The sequence below is a fragment of the Clupea harengus genome, chromosome 12 (assembly GCF_900700415.2).
Source record: "Clupea harengus chromosome 12, Ch_v2.0.2, whole genome shotgun sequence".
Taxonomy (NCBI): domain Eukaryota; kingdom Metazoa; phylum Chordata; class Actinopteri; order Clupeiformes; family Clupeidae; genus Clupea; species Clupea harengus.
Genome location: NC_045163.1, coordinates 4,878,591 through 4,898,203, shown reverse-complemented (window position 1 = coordinate 4,898,203; position 19,613 = coordinate 4,878,591). Strand labels below are relative to the sequence as shown.

Below are 19,613 nucleotides of genomic sequence, written 5' to 3'. Positions count from 1 at the left end.
TGTGTGTGTGTGTGCGTGTGTTTGCGTGTGTTTGCGTGTGTGTGCGTGTGTGTGCGTGTGTTTGCGTGTGTTTGCGTGCGTGTGTGTGCGTGTAGTTAATGGTGTTGTTCATTTCCCACATCACTCAGAAAATCAGCTTTCATCTCCCTGCTTGAAACGGACACTTGAATGTGTGTGTGTGTGTGTGCGCGCATGTGTGTGCAAGTGTGTGTGTGGTGGTCTCACTCAGAGTAGTTGTTGTTGTTGTTGTTGTTCATTATTGGATACTGCAGTATTTACATTTACATACCTAAACGGAACATTTGCATGTTGCACAGCTAGTTGGTAAACACACACACAGATACACAAGCAAAAGAATCCTTTGAAAGTACACACCTGTCCAGGGCTGCGGACCCAAGGCGCTGTTTGATGATGTCACTGGTCAACAGGAGTGTGGGTCCTGTAAACAAACACCATCACATACACACATCACACAACTTTACTACTGGTGTGTATGTGTGTGATGGGGACTTCTCTCACAAACACCCACATTCAAAGCTCTTCTTTCAAGGCTAAAAATAATCTCGGCTTGTTTGATTTAGTCTAATTACCATGCATCAATTATGCAATTCCCATAATGACGAGGAGGACTTGAGTGTACACAGACTAATTTGAGCACATCAGTATGAGATGATGAGATGATGATGATGATGATGATGATGATGATCTCTCATACTGCAGCCAAACTAAAGAGGCTAAATACAGTAGAGGTTAGCTCACGCCTACACGGAACATTGGGTGGAGTTGTGGGCATGGCTCATTATTAATTATTTAAGTATTGTTCAAATATCGACTGGATTTGAAAAACATTTGAATAGGAAAAAAATTAAGTGTTAGTTTCCCAGGTATGACTGCAAACGCTACTAGTGCGTCCAGTCTAGATGACAGACTGAGTACGGGAAGTACTGAATAGATGACCCAGTCCAGATGACAGACTGAGTACTGGAAGTACTGAATAGATGACCCAGTCCAGATGACTGACTGAGTACTGGAAGTACTGAATAGATAACCCAGGCCTGTGTATGGTTCCCAGAGATGTGTAGGCCTCACAAAAGATGATTCAAATTGACTGACGTGTACCCATGCCCTAACTTGTTTTTCTTTTATCCTGCCAGTTCCCTCAATCTCAGCCTGCGCAGACGTGAGGGGGTTAGCAATGTGGCACTGAACAGAAGGCCTGCCTGACATCAGGATACCTGGCTCTATGCTTCTGGAGATAGACACGCAAATTACCACGAGGACCTGATTGCATACAGACTGACGAAGAAACTGCATTGCACATATCAGATTAGCGTTACACATATAATGTGTATCAGACCAGATCTTCCCTCATCTTTCTAATGCTGTAAACGGGAAACCACTTTTGCTATTCCAGGTGCTGAGCAGAAAAGCAATTTGTTGGCTGGTGAGAAATAGGGTCATCATATCAGTCGTCTTCAAACACTGAGAGCGGAACAAATGGTAGCAAGTGTAAACAGCAAACTCACAGATCATTAGAACTCGTGGAAAGATTTTGTATTATTTATGAGTTTTCAAGAGCAGCTAGAGCACCCTCTTGTGCCTTTCACTGATACTTCTACCTGCCTCTAGGTCAAATAACTGAGAGTTAAGAGCTTTTATATATATGCACGTTGTAAGTAATATGAAACTGTATAACACAATTAGAAAATTACGTAACTGTACAGAGTGTGTCAAATACATACCACTGCTACCAGCAGTACTGGCACAGTGCAATGCACCCCTATCACTTTATTTTTATCACCGAAATTTCAATATATCTGTTGTCTCAAGTGCTCTACTGCTTATCGAACAGGGTTGCTTGTCAGTAGTTCATATGATTTTCATCTGGAAAGAAGCTAACCCAAACTTTCCATCGCTAGTTTCACTGACATTTCATTAGGGGCCTAGAGTCTAGAGTTTTCATTAGGGGTCTAGAGTCTGGAGTTTATGAAACATCTATGTTAAACACAAGCAGCTATAGCAAGGATGTGGATATACAGGATATAGTTAAGCTGGACATGTGGATAAGACCATGCAAAAGCAGTGAGTCATGGGACTTGTCACTGTATAACGCATGTATCCCATTGGGGAGTACCAATAAAGCGTGATACAAGCACATTGTTGTGTTTGAGTGTCAGTCTGCAGGTGGCCTCATCTGTACCCACCAATGGAGATGAGGGCATGCTGCAGCTCCAGAGTGAAGGCAGTGAGTGGCACCTCCTCAGACACCGGCAGCACCGTCACCGTGGACAGGTTGGAGGCCGGGTTCCCAGCGTCCCACTTGCTCCCCGGCGTGTGCAGAGCCAGGCTGCGAGCTGGAAGGAGAGCAGAGGACATTTCAAGACGGAGACTAGTCCTGGTATTCCTAGTTTTCTAGTCACCATAAACTCACACAGGTAACATGGGGAATTATTTCCCTATAAAAAAGGATGTCTATTTAAGTGAGGTCATGCAAATGGCCAGGTATGACATTACTATGGCAATTCAATCACAGTGCACTAAGCCAGACACATAAACTGCAAAGCTGTAGACAGCAGCTCAAGAATATACTTCTATGAATGAGGACACACACACACAAACACACACACGTACATGATAAGGGCCCATTCACTTGCTGAAGGATCTTCTGCCCTAATAGATGGATGAGGCGAGTAACTACCTGAAACACAGATGGGTCAAAACAGTGTCACCCAATATGTTCACTTACAAAAGCCAACCAATTATTACCATAGCTACTTGAAGAGTTCATTTGCAAAAACAAAAACATCTCCATTTTTATGAATATTCATGAATCTTGTTTTTATTGTGCATACCAGGTAATATCAAACTGGAGAGGGGTTGTTTTGATTAAAGGTGCATTGTGTAGGATTTAGCAGCATCTAGTAGTGAGGTTGCCCTCAGTCACCCGTGTAGGATAACCTACAGTGGCCGTCAGTTGCCATAAAAATGCGAAAGGCCCTCTCTAAAGTCAGTGTTAGGGTTTGTCTGTTCCAAGCTACTGTAGAAACATGGCGGTGCAACATAGTGGACTCCTTGGAGGAGGACCTGCTCCATATGTAGATATGAAGGGCTCATTCTAAGCTAATTCAAACACGAAAAAACTATTCGTAATTACAGGTGATTATACACTAATGAAAACATAATTATGAATACTACATTTCATTTCTGCTAATAGATCCCCCCTAAATCCTACATCCCAAATGAATAAAATATACAAATATTATTATATTGTTTAAAGTTAATGGTTTTATTTATTAAAATGGCCAAATGTCTTCTGCGCTGCAGTGAGAGCGAGTTCTGGCGCAGAGGGGCTTTAGAGGTTACTCACCTGAGGAAACTTTCTCTTGATGGAGCTCAGGGCTCCTTCTGGTAGCTTGGCCAGCTCTGAGTCCCGCACAGCATGCACCGTGGTGGCTCTGTTCTGATGAGTCAGGGCCTCTACCTGCGCGCACACACACACACACACACACACACACACACACACACACACACACACACACACACAGGGTATGGTCACGTTACCATGAAAGCACACACACACACACACACACACACACACATGCAGGCACGTGGGACAAGGACAAAGGCATAAATACATAAGTTTGCACGTCTACACAAATCAAAAGAATCAGTGACAGTATACCACATATATTGTAGTTTCACTGTGACCGTGTTTATTTATTATTTATTTGCCCGAAAGAACTCCACCTCCTACTAAACAAGTCTTTTAGCTTCTGTCACCTTAGCTTAGCTTCAATCTGTTCCTCCACTCATCACACATAGAATGCATGATATTTGATCACAATCTATTCTGACTTCGAATCCCTCTGTGGACGAAACAACCGTGTTTGCAGACTCTGATTGGCAGGCTCATTTCCATTCAGCGTGGCCTTTGGGAGACACAGACTTTGCATGTGAAACCTTCTAGCAGGACGTCTGTCAGAAATGACGTTAGCCAGGCTAATTTAGCACCGCTGCTGCATCACAAGATCCCTCAATTTCCATGGTCTCATCTACACAAACACACTCTCTCTCTCTCTCTCACACACACACACGCACACACACACGCACACGCACACAACCACTCACAAGGTAAGTCACAGTGTCTAAGTCTCCCCATCTCCTGAGCCCCGTAACCATGGCATCGGCACAGGCAGTTTTTCTTAGTAGTGTGGGTGTCACCATGGTGACGCAGGAGACGTCAGCCGGAGCGTGGAGGAGCAGGTGCGGAGCCCTGTGGGAGCGGACGCTTACCTAACCTGTGTGACATCACGGCAGACGAGGGCCGGGCGGCAGTGCCGCGTGCCATAGAGACGAGCTCCTCCGGCACGGGCATATTCAAGGTGCGCAACAACCACACCGGCTTCATTAAAAGATCACTGCGATTAGCCAGTGCAAGGTGATGCATTACGGTTCCTATATGACCCAAACTCTCCAGAAGTCTTAATATGACCAATCAAGTGGAAATGGAGGAGTCACAGTTCTGCAAATTAAACGTACGTTTCATATTCACTGGACCTCTAATTGATTGTTAAAAAAGTTGTGCATTCTGGTTTGATTTTTCTTGTTTCGTTTTGCTTTACCGCCACGTGAAATCTAAAGCTCCAGATCTATGCCTCTGCTTCAGAACAGACCAGGATGTGGCCCCTCAGTCATACCGGTTCATTATGTTTGTATATATAGATATATTTATGTGAAAGAATGTCCTTACAATGACACTGTTGATCATTTCTGAAAGCTGAAAGTCATTAGACAGCATTAACATTAACTGACAGAATACTAGCGGCCATGCCAGCCTGACCCTGAGCCCATCTCCACATTATAGCTGCCTCAAGGTGCTAGATGTTTCATCCTCAATTTTCACCCTTTTTTTTATTTATTTTTATCGCAGTACCACTGAGTAACCAACCAGACTGCCAATCAGGCAGATGCATAGATAGAGAGATAAACAGATAGATAAACAAGCAAATCGATGCCTGTCACCCCACCTGTGTGGAGAAGTGGCTGTCGAAGAGCAGGGGCTTAATCCGAGCATTTTACGTAAGCGTCCTCTGTGCAGTTGCTCAGAGGTGAGCTCCAACAGGACAGCAGCTACCGCTAAGAGTTTGCCGGTCCCAAGGTTACGGCCAAGGTCATGGGATCAATAGAAAGATGCCACCATACAGACAGCAGCTTTGGCTAATGGAGCAGGACATGAGGAAGCCAGGTTTTCTTAAATAACCTTTTAGAGGCTGGCAACAACCTAAGTATTTGTCTTTGCATTAGTGTTTGCATGCATGGGGATAGATGCATTTAATATAATAGTTCTACACACACACACACACACACACAGTCTGGCTAGCAATCATTTGGCTGTCCTCTGCTTCTCACAACAGGATTTACTTTCTGATGCTTTTCTTAATTTTGCCTCTTTACATATGGAGGATTTATCCCAGAGCCCACCAGCAGGGGGCAGCAGAGCTCACCACGCCAATGAGGTCACCGCGGCCGTACTCCCCCGTCAGCTCCTTTTTGCCGTCCTCCTTCAGGATGACGGAGCGCAGACGCCCGCTCAACACGATAAACGTGCTGTCAGACTTATCATCCTGTCTGTTAGAGAGAGAGAGAGAGAGAAAAAAGGAAAGATGGATACATTAGAAGGAGTAGGTAACTGATGAGGGAGATATGAGTGGACGAACGTAATCAAAGGCATGACATGACCTGTGGACCACTGCTGTAACCGGTCATGACATGTCAAGGCTTGCAGTTATACATAAATACCACAAAAGGGAGACAACAAACAAATAGAAAAGCAGCCCTGCCAACCATGGAGGACAAAAATACAGGTGGGCAGGTCTGGATAAGACAGGTATACAGAGAAAGACAGTGTGTGAAGAAAAAGAAAGAGAGAAAGAAAGAGACAGACTCAGATAGAGAGAAATGAGGCGGCTGACCTGTAAACGGCTCGTCCGGCCTCCACGGCCATCCAGTCCAGGGCAAAGTCGATCTGCCGCACGAAGGAGGACATCCGGCGCACCACTGTGTGAGCCACATTCAGCACCACGGTGGGCACAGCACGCATGATCCTGAACACACACACACACAGACACAGACACAGACACAGACACACACACACACACACAGACACACACTTAAATAACTAAAGCAAGTTTGAAACTTGAGTTCCTTTCTTCCCTGATGGAGAGATAGTTTGAGGGCTAAACACTCATTGTGTCATTGTTCCAATCCAGTGTCCTCTCACTAGTGCTCATTTCCCTGCTCTGCTACGCTTTGCTAATAGGTTCTCTAGCCACCATGGACACAGATGAATCACTACACATTATCTGATGACCTTCACAACCTGCTGCCGCCTGCTTGGTGCAATGTTAGGTGCTGCTCAATCTGCACAACAGGGGCTTTCCATATTCTATTAGGGATGTAAGAAAATACAGATACACCTGAATATCGCAATACTATGTTTTGTTATATTGTATCGATTCTCAAAAAACATTTTTGAATTACTAATTGATTTAATGCAAACGCAGATCCCACTGTCCTGATTGCACAGATTGTATGCATATGGTAGTGTGTTCTTTATCCTATGACAGTCTCCCTAAAATTAGATTAAATAAAAAAAATACAAATCGTAATACATCATCTTATCTTGCAGTATTGGAATATATAGTAATATATATTGAATCTTAACCCCTGTATCATGGTACGTATTGTATGGCCAGATTGATGACTATACACAGCCCCATATTCTATATAATAAATCAACCTAGTAGTGCGTAAGGGGAACTCCAAAACTATACACCACCAGCTACAGGCAAATACTTTGTTGATACCTTTCTGCTGTTTTTCCTTTAGCTGAGAGAAAGATTAAAATGAAAGCAATATTTAACCAATAAACAAGGCAACACTGACAGCCCCCTGTGTAATCCATATCAACGACATCAATGTGACGTTCAAGTGAAATAGACACAAATAGTGGCAGCGCTCATAGCTCAAATTGATCCACGGCAGAAGAGTAACTGATAAATGAAACAAGACTCGCCCCCTGTGATCTAAATCTGGCTAGCCAACCGCCACCACACTACAGAAAGATTTGTTTAGTGTTGAAGGTGTCGTTTTGAGTGTGTGCTCATGTGTGCAGACGTGCCTGCACCCCACCGTTTGTTTTATGCAGGTCCTGCATGCCTGTTCACCTGCAGAACTGGATTTGGAGGTGGGATGAAAGCAGCGGTTGATATTCTAGTGGTGTAATATATGTGTTTATTTATTTTTCCCTCTTTGTGTATGTGTTCATATGTGTGTGTGTGTGTGTGTGTGCACTCACTCATAGAAGTGGGTTTTGGATATCGAGAGGAAGCTGCAGTCGCGGTGCGCCCTGACGGTGAAGATGAGGGGCTCCCCTGTGAGCACGGCGAGCTGCCCCACCAGTTCGCCCGGGTGGGTGACGAACAGGCACGTGTCCTCCTCGCGGTCAATCATGCGCTGGTACACGTGCAGCACCCCCGAGATGACAAACTGCACACTTACATCCTGAAGGATTACACACAGACAAACAAGGACATTTCACACAAGAAAATAAGGTAATGCATTTGAAAAAGATGAATTGGTGATCTAAATTTCAATCCCTTTCTCCCCAAAAGGACCGACAAAATGTAAAATATTTAATTACAAAAACGACACAACAGTTGCTGCTTGCTTCGATCAGTGATTCATTTCACCTCACTGTTGCGTAGTTGGGTTGCACTATGATTAAAGAGGGACGAATATACCACAAGATGATTCTGTTATTTTTGGTGACCTCACCTGGTCTCCCTGACGTGCGACCACAGACCCCGCTTTGACCTGATGCAGAGTGACCCTTCCTTCTAGCAGACTTGGCTCCTGACACACACACACACACACACACACACACACAAAGGATGAGTCTGCCCATGTGAACTGTGGCGCTGTGATCCCTGCATTCAATGACTCAAATGTTTATTATTTGTATTTGTGACGCATCTGAGAAAGTGTTTCAAGGTACACAATATGGGACCTGACCACTAGAGTGCGCTGTCTAGCAAGAGTGTAAGAGCATGTTAAAGCGAGGAATGTGAAGAATGTGAAAGACTTCCTTGTGTGTGGGGTTTTTGTGAGGGAGTTTTGTTGGCTTGGCTCCCTCACCAAACATAAATCACAAAGCTTTTGTGACATTCCTAAAATGACATTGAGATAGGATCATTTTTTTCCATCATATGTCGTATACCTCAAGAACAAATACAACTTGTTTTTGATGATGAAATATAAATAAATAAAGGAAACAAATACGTATGTGACTTGTTTGTGACAAAGGGAGCTCCTGTCCACTCCTTTAAGACTGAAGTGACCATCAGAAATACTGCATGTTACATGGGTGTACTTCCACTAGTGGCCACCACCTGCCTGACTAGAAATGGCTCAGTACAGTTTAGTTTGTCCCCTGGAATGTCTCAACATTTCCTGCATTTCACCTACATTTATTATCTTCATATTGGAAGGGCTAGTCAGGAGAGTAGAATACGCAGGAAACATGGCAAATTTAAACATAGAGCAGAAGCTGATCAGTGAGCCTAGGGGGTTGTATGTAGAGCACAGAAGTGAGAGCAGTTTGGCAGAACAGGAGAGAGGAGTTAACCAACTCAGACGAAAACTAAAACTAGCAGTGAAAGAATAATTTCGATTAGTGAAATCAAACATTTAGAAGTTCCTCGTTATCCCCCTTGATTTGCTTGGTGGTTGCTATACCACTCTATCCTGTTGTTTGACTTGTTGAGAGACACTGGCCTAGTAAAAAAAGACCTAGAATGAATAAAATAAATCATATTTCATGTCATGCATTTTTTCCGCTTCTATAAATCAAGGCTTTCTTCATAATGGCTGAAAAACTGAAACTAACACTAAAACTAAAACTAGTCAATTCCTCAGAATAAAAATAAACTTAAACTACTTTTGCCATCATAAAACTATCTAAATCTAAACTGAACTCGAAAACCAAAACTGAAAGACAAAATACAAATAAAAACTAATGACAATCTCAAAACTCTGGAGAGGAGTGGGCCAGTGAAGGAGGAGAGAAGTGGGGGAGTGAGGTGAAGATATTACAGAAGTGGGGGAGTGAGGTGAAGGAGGAGAGAAGAGGGGGAGTGAGGTGAAGGAGGAGAGAAGAGGGGGAGTGAGGTGAAGGAGGACAGAAGTGGGGGAGTGAGGTGAAGGAGGAGAGAAGAGGGGGAGTGAGGTGAAGGAGGACAGAAGTGGGGGAGTGAGGTGAAGGAGGACAGAAGTGGGGGAGTGAGGTGAAGGAGGAGAGAAGAGGGGGAGTGAGGTGAAGGAGGACAGAAGTGGGGAAGTGAGGTGAAGGAGGAGAGAAGAGGGGGAGTGAAGTGAAGGAGGACAGAAGAGGGGGAGTGAGGTGAAGGAGGAGAGAAGTGGGGAAGTGGGGGAGTGAGGTGAAGGAGGAGAGGGAACTGAGCTGTGGGCCGGGGCCTCCGAGGCTCACCTGCAGCTGGATGATGCCTAGCAGATCTTTCTTGGCCGCCTGGAAGATAGCGCCCACCTTGCTGGGGTGGACGTCTGAGCACCCGCTGCTGTCTGTGTAGTGGAACACGGCTGACGGGGTGTGCTGCATGGTCACGCTCTTCTTAAGGATGGACTGAGGGACAGGGAACGAGGGCAGGAAGACAGAGAAAGACTTTTCAAAGTTCAATACACAATGATAGTGTAAAATACATTTAGGACAAAACAAAATCACAGTCTAACGTCGTGAAACTAAAAACAACTGGACAAAAAATAAACATACAACAAAAACAACAACAAAAAGCAGTAGATGGCATAATGTTACCTTATGAATGACTGGGCTTGATGGGGCCTCCTCCATGTTCACACGAGCTCGTTCGTAGGCCATGTTCAAGTCATTCCCTGACACTACGGGGAAAGTGAGACAGATGGAGACAAAACAGACAAAACAACTGTTCTGTTTGCGCTGAATGCACCACATTCAATTAATTAATTAACATGGACGTGCATAACATGTGTGCCAGGCTTATTTGCTAATAGTAAAATTAGCAGTAGGAATGCACAGAGAAAGACAGAAAGCTCTTAGGAAATGTGAGGATCAGGCTAGTATGTACGGGTCCCCACCCAACAACACTGCAGTGCTCAGAGAAAGCCTTCATTCCCAGGCAGTGGCAGCTGAACTGGGCCGGCCTGCACGGCCACAACAAGTGTCACAGGGGCATTACTCACACTTATCGCACTGTGCATCTATGTGCCTGTGGCCGTGCCTGTAAATCAGCCAATCTTAAATGTGTTTGTGGCGGGGTGTGTGCTTCGTGCAGCATACCTGTGCCTTCTGAGGATAGTGAGCGGCCCTTCCGAAGACTGTTGCTCGAGTTATCTCCCACTCCTCCAGCTTTACCTGAATCTGAACAAGGCATCCACACCCAAAAGTAAAAGTAAACACAAAAGTAAACGTACATACATTAACGCTTAACGGCCATGATGTTTACATAACCTTAATACGAGTTGAAGTTTGACTGAATGAAGTTTGAATGCATATATCTAATGGTAATTATCATAATGAATGGCTTGTGCGTGTGTGTTTGTGTGCATGCATGCGTGTGTGTACTTCTGACCTGTGTCTGATTGTGACTCTGACAACCCTGCCACACTTTCGTCATCCTGAGAGGGCTGGAAATGTGGTCGGCGTGGCAACCTGGCGGGACTGCTTTCTGCAAGGACACTGGCCACTGCCGTCAGGGGGACCGCCTGTCTTTCCTACCAAGCCACAAGCAAAGACCTTTCAGTCTTTCAGTCCCATAGAGGTTTTCAAAGCCAATGTCTTCCGTCGGACAATCACATTTTAAAAACGGGGTCTCTTGCACTTATGGGCTATCCATGCATTTTCTATCCACTTAAGAAGGCAATGCGACTGTATACATATAACTGTGTGTGAAAAATAGAGGTTGTATAAGTCCACTAACTTCTCACTAAATGCAGTCTGTTCACAACAGAAGCTAGTTCAGTCAACCTTACTGTTTTACGCGTTGAGTGTGGCTGTAAATGGACTGCATTTACATAGCGCTTTAGTACTCAATAGAGCACTCAAAACTCAAATAAATGCCTCAGACATCTACCCATTCACAGACCGACGGTGGAGCCTAATACCTAAAGTGCCAACCTGCACATTGGGAGCAGTTGGAGGTTCAGTGTCTTGCTCAAGGACACTTCGATAGTTGGTGAGGAGGAGTCAGGATCGAACTGCAACCCCATTGCTGAACGATTCCTCTACCTCCTGAACCACTATTGGTTGTGAATGTATGTTTGCTATGGAGTATAACTTACTGCATAGCTGTGTATGTGTTTGTGACTGACAACATGCTGCTTTAGATCTGACGGGGTTTCAGGCCTGTGGGCCTTGCAGTCCTCTAAACTATTCTGTGTGCATCATAAACCATGCTGATGGAGAAAGGACACACAGACACCCCACCCCCACCGCCCAAACCCAGACACACGCACTCTTCCTGTCCTTTGTTACACTTACCTTGAAGTGATTATGATGCAGGGCTTAATGTCGCATGAAATCAGTTTGTGTGTATGTGTGGGAGAGCGGAGCACAGCGAGAGAGAGGGAAAGGGAGAGGGGGAGGACAATGGAAGAGAGAAACAGAGAGAAAACTGTGAGGGAGAGAAAAAAAGACAGACTTGAGTGTGTACACACATGTATCTGTGTGTACACCTGTGTGTGTGTGTGTGTGTGTGTGTGTGTGTGTGTGTGTGTGTGTGTGTGTGTGTGTGTGTGACTATCTATCTAAGATCAGCTTGGAATATATCCAGAATATATCCATATATTTCTGAGCAGGAAAAATATAATGACACAGAAAGATCACAGAAGTGTGCGTGGGTGTATCGGCAAAGTCCTTATAGGCAAAGTCCTTATAAGCAAATCTGGCTTGGCAGCCATCTTGGTAACACTTGGTACCATGTAGCTATTTCGGGCAAACAAGATCAGGTCCCTAATGAATAGGGCGATATGTATAACTCCACATAGGATGGTCAAAAAGACATTAAAAGGACATCACATAAACCTGTGTTTAAATCTGACCACTCAAGTAAAGCTAAAAAAAGACTCTCACTGAGCATGCACCAAATTGGGGCATGGCTATTGCTACGGTAACGGTGGAAATAAACAGAACGTTCAAATGAGACGAAACGTCAGTTCTGCCATTTGCAACAATGTGATTGGCTCTTTATAATACAGAGCAGGACTTCCAGTTACAAATCCAATTACACATGTTTGGTGTTACGGATTCCCCCCTGAATTTCCCCGTCAGTTATCATTTCCTCCCTTATAACGTCTCTGGTATAGGTATGTATGTGGTGTAACTCACTGGATTGAAGAGCTCAGTGGTTAGGCCCAGGTAGTTGTGCAGTGCCAGGAAGGTGACCCTCTGCAATCGCACCATGATGATCTACACACAGGAACACACACACACACACACACACACACACACACACACCCCTCTGAACCACTGAAATCCTCCCACACATTCTTGTGCATGCCTACTGTGGCTGCCAGCTAAATCTCACAGTGGATTAACACAGACTTTCAAACTCAGTTGATTTCGCCTCTTTAACAACCACTCCCCAAAGACATGCAGACCTCTTTAGTCTTTATATTCAACTTGGAAAGACTCATGTCACTTAGGGGGAAACACAAGACAACATTTAAATTGTGTTTGTATTTTATTACATTTACATTATACATAAATGTAATAAGAGTAAAGAACACCGTCTGGTTGAATATCTGGAAACACGGCCAGGGCATTGTGCCTGTATATCAGGCCTGTGAGTACGTTGTGGAACCCACTGCAAGACCTCAATGCTGTGGTCTCAGGGTAGAGGTTACACTGAAGTATAATGCTACAATAGACACAATAGTCAGTGTTTTTAATGTTGCTTTGGCTGCCCAGGCACAATTTGATTGACAATTACACAAACTGGCAGTGACAGCATCCCAGTTCATTAGAGCGTCTTCAATGTTTGTTTGTGTGTATGTGTCTGTATGAGTGTGTTTGCATGCGTGTGTGTATACGTACCTGTATGAGTGTGTTTGCATGCGTGTGTATGTGTGTGTGTGTCTGTATGAGTGTGTTTGCATGCGTGTGTGTATACGTACCTGTATGACCCGCACAAGGGTGTCGGGGTACTTCTTGAAGACAGCCTGGAAGGCGGAGGCTGGCAGACGCAGGATGGTGGAGCGAGAAGCAGCCCGGGCTGACACCGTCTTATACGGAGCTGGGTAACCCTGATTTAATGAAAAAATTATCATTTTTAAAAAGAAAATGACAAATGAAAGGCATGGTTACGCTCAGATGGAAAATGAGACAGAGGAAAGGAGGTCAAACCAGACAGACAACAAAAGACAGAGTAAGGGAATAGTTTCACACACACAAAACTATTAGAAACAATTTTGGTCATGCCTACACAGAAATGTTTTATTTAAATATCCAAAGAAAAGAGTGAGGCTATGTGAATAGTTTGAAATGAAAAAAAGACTGAGAGACAGAAGCTTCTAGAATAATAAAGAGAAGGACTCACAGTGATGATGTCCAGAATGCTGAGCAAACTGTGCACACTGTCTCCTGGATGGACATCCTTTACCACTGCCTCCGTGCCATCCTTTAAACACACAAACACACACACACACACACATACATATAATATATATATACACACACACACACACACACACACACACACACACACACACACACACAAACACACAGCATTTCTTATCAACTCACGACATTTTTTTAAACAAAGAGTTTGCGGATACTTTGTCTTTACACCATAGGCTACATCCTAACTCAAATGCCAATAGCCAGCTGAAGAAAAAGGACGAGGAACCCGACAACATGTAACGAAATTATCAGCATGAGCACATTCAGTCAGTTCTCTCCCCTCTTTCACCCTGCTTAACACAGTCAGACAGTTTAAAGGCTAGAGGCTTTGTATTTCTAATCGTTCTAGTCTTCGGACCTGTGCATCGAACCTGACTTCCAGAAGACGACTTGTCTACATCCCTATACGTAGGAAATTACAACTATAATGTTGTCCATACTGTTTCCATACTTTGTCATATAAAACAAAAGGCAAAAAGGACATTTCATTTTAGTTGAGAGTATATTTTCTGTGTGCGCTGTTGTTAAGATGTGCATGTGCCATGTGTCTGGGTTACTCTACACCCAATGTTTGTGTTCTCACATTGTCATGGATGCACAGCTCGAGGCGTCCGTCCTGCACGACGTAGATGCTGTCGTCGTCATCACCTGGGCGGAAAAGCCCTTCCCCCTCCTGCAGCTCAACAAACACCATGTGTCTGCACAGCTCCAGGAACAACGGCTTCTCAAAGTGACCCAGGACTCTATAGCACACACACACACACACACACACACACACACACACACACACATATGTATAAACACCTCTCCCTCATGCAAAAAAGAAGCCCCTTAATTAGAGTTATCACACAGATAAGGTCTGTGTGAAGACCATAACCATCAAAAGAAAGGAGAAGGATCTCTTTGTGCATGTGTGTGTGTGTATGTGTAAATCTAAATCTAAATCTGTGTCTAAATGTGTGCATCAAGGAGGCTCAAAAGTTCTGAGAGGGTCAGTAAGTGGGTGAGTGAGACGTGTGAATGTGTGTGCTCTGACCTGACGTTCTTGAGCATGTACAGCACCTCCGAGGGCAGATTGGAGTTCTGTACGTCAAACTCTGTGAGGTCAGCCTCCAGGAGAGAGGGAGGGGGCTCTTTAGGCTGCAGGGTGGGGGGCTCCTTCTTGATGCGCAGGATCCTGAAGCACAAACACACTATTAAACGAATTATGAATACAAAACACAAGATGGAGACTGCGCCTTCATGTCAAACACACCAATCCTCTTTAAAAACAAAGACTGGCATCATAAGAAACAGGCTTGTTTTAAAAAGGGACAGACTCACTCTGGGGTGCTCACAGCATAAGGCAGCACATAAGGTCATGAGGTCAGACAGGTCCGAGCACAAAACTCATTACTTCATGCTGAACACTACACCTTTTCTTTTTGTTTTGATTTATTTTTTCCTTCCTGTGCTGAAAGTTACTTAAGGTTCAGGTTAGAGAAAAGGGCACAGAGGGAGGGGGTGACTGGGCAGGGTGGTTGGGCTGGATACCTGCGGGCAATGCTTAGGACTTTGGGCCTTTTGCGTGGACGCTGCTTAGACATGGAGGTTGACCCTGGGGTTGAGGACAGAGTCTGCACCTGCGAGAGGATAATAAGGAGGGCAAAAGGATCAATACAGATGTATCAGGCGAGAGAAAGGCCTGACAGGAACTGGGCACTGACTGGACAGGAAAAAACAGTGACAGACTAGAATATGAAGATAAGTAACTGAATTGCAGGAAACAACATGCTATTTGTTGGAGAGAAAGGTTGAGCTACAAAGGATGTGGTAGTACAATTGCACGTTTGGGGGTAGGAAGGGGGGGGGGGGGGGGGGTAATTTACTTCAAAGCAGCCAGTCCCCATCTGGGGCTGCAGAAGGACATAGGACTGCATTTCTTCTTACGATGAAACCAGTTAACGTCTAAACTCCAGGAATTCAACAGTCACTACATATCTGAAGTCCAAATAAACGAGTTCGGACAGTGCTGAGGAGTTATTTGGGGGGGGGGGGGGGTGATGCTTGAGACTTACCTTCCTCATGATCTTCCTTCCGTAAAACATCACCTTATCTCTTTTTCGGAAACGGTATCGAGGGGCTCCGGGTGTCTGCCCACCTATTTCAACACACAAACAAGAACATGAAAAGGGGAGGAAAGCAATCAAACCACACTGAATCATGGTATAATCCTCCTTAATACTCAAGATGAATCCACATCATGTTGTCCACAATGATTTGTTTGGCTCAATTGAACACTTCAAAAACATGTGGAATATCATCTATGTATTTTTTGTGAGATGTTACAATTTAATTTGGGGCTGTGCAGTAAGACACTGACTCGCCAGTTTGTATCTCCGGTAGAGGAAGAGCACAGCGATCCCAATCAGTGAAACTGCCACCACTGCACCAATGAGCACACCGGTCAGCTGTAAAGACACAGACACAGACACACCATATCATCAGTCAATACGAGACCCTCAGTCTAGTACAGACTGGAACTGATTGTAATTGATCACAGACTTTATTTGGAGTGCCTAAAACTGACAAGTGAAGAATAGGTGAGATTTGGGTTTGATTTTGAGGTTTGGAATGGGTTTGGTGTTGGTGGAGATATGCGAAGAAAATAAAAATTTAAAATAAATAAAATCACTGCCTACCATCAAAACATTATCCAAATCTTATAATGCTATAAAAAGTGATGACTGGTGTAAACACATTTATAATACATATAGTCAGAAATTTCAACATTTACAATAATTATAGTTTCATATTTTACGCTACACACAGTCAAACAAATGTTAACCCACAAGTGCCCAGAGCAACAGGAGCCAGTACCATTGTGGTCTGCATCCGTTCCTCCACAAACTTTTGCAACCGGGCTTTGAAGTCCTTCACGGGAGAACCCGTCAAATCAAAATCCATTTCTGCAAACATCTTATAACAGTGAAAGAACAAAGTTATCTATGACATTCATACAGCACGGAGCCAGTGAAAGAACAACAAAGAAACTATTTTTCCGATGCGTCTAGGAATTTTGCATTCCCTAGCAAGTCGCAACAGTTTCGTGTTCCCTCGCAACACGTACACTATTGTAAGAGAATGGAACACATTTCAAGGGAGTAATAATGAGAGTAAAACGAGTGAAAAGGTTCACATTTAACGTTAAATTACATGACACAGTTAGACTAACTACGTTACAGTAAGGCAACTGTTTGTTAAGTAAGAAACGTACTCACAGTAATTTATCTAAATTAAGTTATAAGAATTGACCACAGAACACTGCATTATAATAACAATCTTCAAGGTAACGTTAGGTACGTATGTATGGTGGCTAGCTAGCTATTGTTAGCTGGCATATTGCAATTATTCACCCCCTGGTAACTTCACTTATAAAGACAACACATTATTTGAGAATCACATTAGTAGTGCGTTACATGTTGATACAAATGCGGATACATATTTGCTTTTTCAGACCTAGATCATCCCCATCGCATCTTGGTTTAATACCGTTAAAACTTAGTTAGCGTTAAAAGCTAACAGTCGCTCAACTTCTAGCGGTACAACCTCGGAGCTAATCAGCTAGCCTGGCGTGATAACCCGTGGCAAGTCACATTGACAGTTTTCATGCTTCCTTTAATCAGTGACGTCACATGCTGTCCCCTTTCAGCTATATCTAGTGCAGAGCCTTACCTTACAAACCCTTTTTTAAGGGTTTTTTCTACGGCTTCAGACCATGAAGAACTTTATGTGGCTACTTCCCACCCTCCCACTGTGCAATCTTTGTTGATGTACAGTATGTAGAACGTAGCAGTTATCACGTTGCATGCCTATTGGTTGTTCACGGTGCCCCGTTATCCTATCAGAGTCAAGCTTGTTGGTATCCCTCGTTACGATAGAAGCTGTTGCTGCGGGCTAGTGTAGGATACACAGAATAATACGGTAGAACAGTAAACAGTTCATTGATCATGCTGAGTGAACAAAGCAACTGTGATAGTGTCGTCAAGTGGTTACATACTCTCTGTGTGAGAAATATTATGCTGCATCGGAAAAATAAAAAAGCGAAGGGTTTGGATTTCAATCTATCAGATTTAAGACTAGCTTCTCTAAAGTAGGCTAAGCAAATACTTTTGACTTTGATTGTTACATTAAAAAAAATGTTTTGCAGTTTGTTCTACTTTTAAAACATAACCATAAGGCCAAAACATATACAGTATAATTAATGTGTCGGTTAACATTTCATTTGTTTAATAATATGCGTAGAAAAATGGCTTTCAGATTATTCTTTTTTTTTTTTTGTTTGATACAGAATAACCTGTGTTGCGTAGTAGACAAGCACAGTCCCGCACAGGACTCGAACTTGCAACCTGCATGGGAGGCGGGCGTGCTAGCAAGGATTCTAAAGCGTTCTAAATTCCATCAAAATTGTCACAACGTTATCTAAATCTTATAATGATATGAGGTATACATATGATGAGTGATGACTTGGGTTTAAACATTTACAATAATTATAGTTTCATATTTTAGGCTACATACAGTCAAAAATGTTAACCCACAAGTGCCAGTACCATTGTGGTTTGTATCCGTACCTCTGCAAACGTTTCGAGCCGGGCACGGAAGTCCTTCACAGGAGAACCAGTACATTCTGAATCCATTTCTACAAACATCTTATGAGCGTGAAAGAACAAAGTCAATCATGGCATTGTGGCAGTCGTACCACATGGAACCCGTGAAAAAACGACATAGAAACTATTTCCCGAAGCGAGCTATTTTGTATTCCTTCGGAAGTCGCAATATTATCGTCAACACATTTCAAGACAGTAATAATGAGAGTAAAACCAGTGAAAAGGTGTAATTGCTTGCTTATTTGTTTACATTTACCACATGACACAGCGAGCTTAACTACGTTACAGTAAGGTAATTGTTTGCTAAGTAAGAAAACTTCACATAGCAATTTAGCTGAATTAAGTTATAAGAACTGACCACAAAACACTGCATTCTAATAACCATCTTCAAGGTATGACTTATGTGTGGTAGCTAGCTGGTTAGATTGCAATTATTCACCCCTGGTAACGTCACTTACAACACATGTCTGATAATCACATTAGTAGGCTACTGCTTTAAATGTTGTTGTTTGTATCATCGCGGAAATGTTTGTGCTTTTCTTACCTCGACCACCCTAGTCGCTTCGGTTTAGTAAACTTAATTAGCGTTAAAAGCCATCAGACGCTTAACTTCTAGCGGTAGCCTACATCTTCGGAGGTTATCAGCTGGCGTGATAACTCATGCCAAGTCATACACTGTTTCTTTAAATCAGTGACATAACAGGTAACTATTTTTTTCCCACTTTCCGCTACATGCTTTCCACGGCTCCAGAACACGAAGACCGTCACGTAAGCCCCTTCCCACCCTCCCTCTGTGCAATCTTTGTTGATGTACAGCATGTAGCGAATATCACGTTGCATGGCTATTGGTTGTTCATAGTGCCCCTTGGTATCCCTCATTACTTCCATTTGTAAGTCCCAGCAGTGAAATATTATATTTATTTACATCTGGATAACATTAGACATAATAATAGGCCTAATTCCTAAATAATGTGATTTCAAAAAATGTATGGAGCATGTTATGGGTCCTTACTCTACTTTTGTTATGTCCCACAACTGTGGCGTCAATGCTGAGATACGTCCAAAGCACAGAGGGATGTCACTGGGGCAATTTACATCTGGATAATATTAGACATAATAATAGGCCTAATTTCTAAGGAATACCAGCGGGCAAAATAATGAGCTGTTTGGTGCCGGTCCTGGAGCCGGTGGGCATACTACAGCCCTGGAGGAGCCTTGGGGGCATCTGGGGCCTGGCC

At 43.6% G+C, this 19,613-nt stretch overlaps 1 protein-coding gene across 3 annotated transcripts in view; it reads right to left on the bottom strand.

Annotated features, from left to right (window-relative positions):
- LOC105889125 (patatin-like phospholipase domain-containing protein 7) overlaps window positions 1-19,071 on the bottom strand; it is a 33,060-nt gene extending 13,989 nt beyond the window's left edge. The window contains exons 1-23 of one of the 3 annotated variants that reach the window (XM_031577413.2): window positions 18,920-19,071; window positions 18,340-18,417; window positions 16,589-16,687; window positions 16,092-16,179; window positions 15,787-15,869; window positions 15,263-15,351; window positions 14,766-14,906; window positions 14,313-14,472; window positions 13,647-13,727; window positions 13,225-13,353; window positions 12,437-12,517; window positions 10,683-10,824; window positions 10,391-10,471; window positions 9,890-9,972; window positions 9,548-9,700; window positions 7,837-7,914; window positions 7,358-7,563; window positions 5,973-6,104; window positions 5,505-5,628; window positions 3,368-3,481; window positions 2,632-2,698; window positions 2,205-2,354; window positions 376-439 (exon numbers count right to left, since the gene is read on the bottom strand). In XM_031577413.2, coding sequence (XP_031433273.1) covers window positions 376-439; window positions 2,205-2,354; window positions 2,632-2,698; window positions 3,368-3,481; window positions 5,505-5,628; window positions 5,973-6,104; window positions 7,358-7,563; window positions 7,837-7,914; window positions 9,548-9,700; window positions 9,890-9,972; window positions 10,391-10,471; window positions 10,683-10,824; window positions 12,437-12,517; window positions 13,225-13,353; window positions 13,647-13,727; window positions 14,313-14,472; window positions 14,766-14,906; window positions 15,263-15,351; window positions 15,787-15,869; window positions 16,092-16,179; window positions 16,589-16,687; window positions 18,340-18,417 — 2,423 coding nt within the window. In that variant the 5' untranslated portion in view covers window positions 18,920-19,071. The other 2 variants (XM_012814905.3, XM_031577415.1) reach the window with 2 other exon arrangements.
- Between the last annotated feature and the right edge of the window lie 542 nt (window positions 19,072-19,613).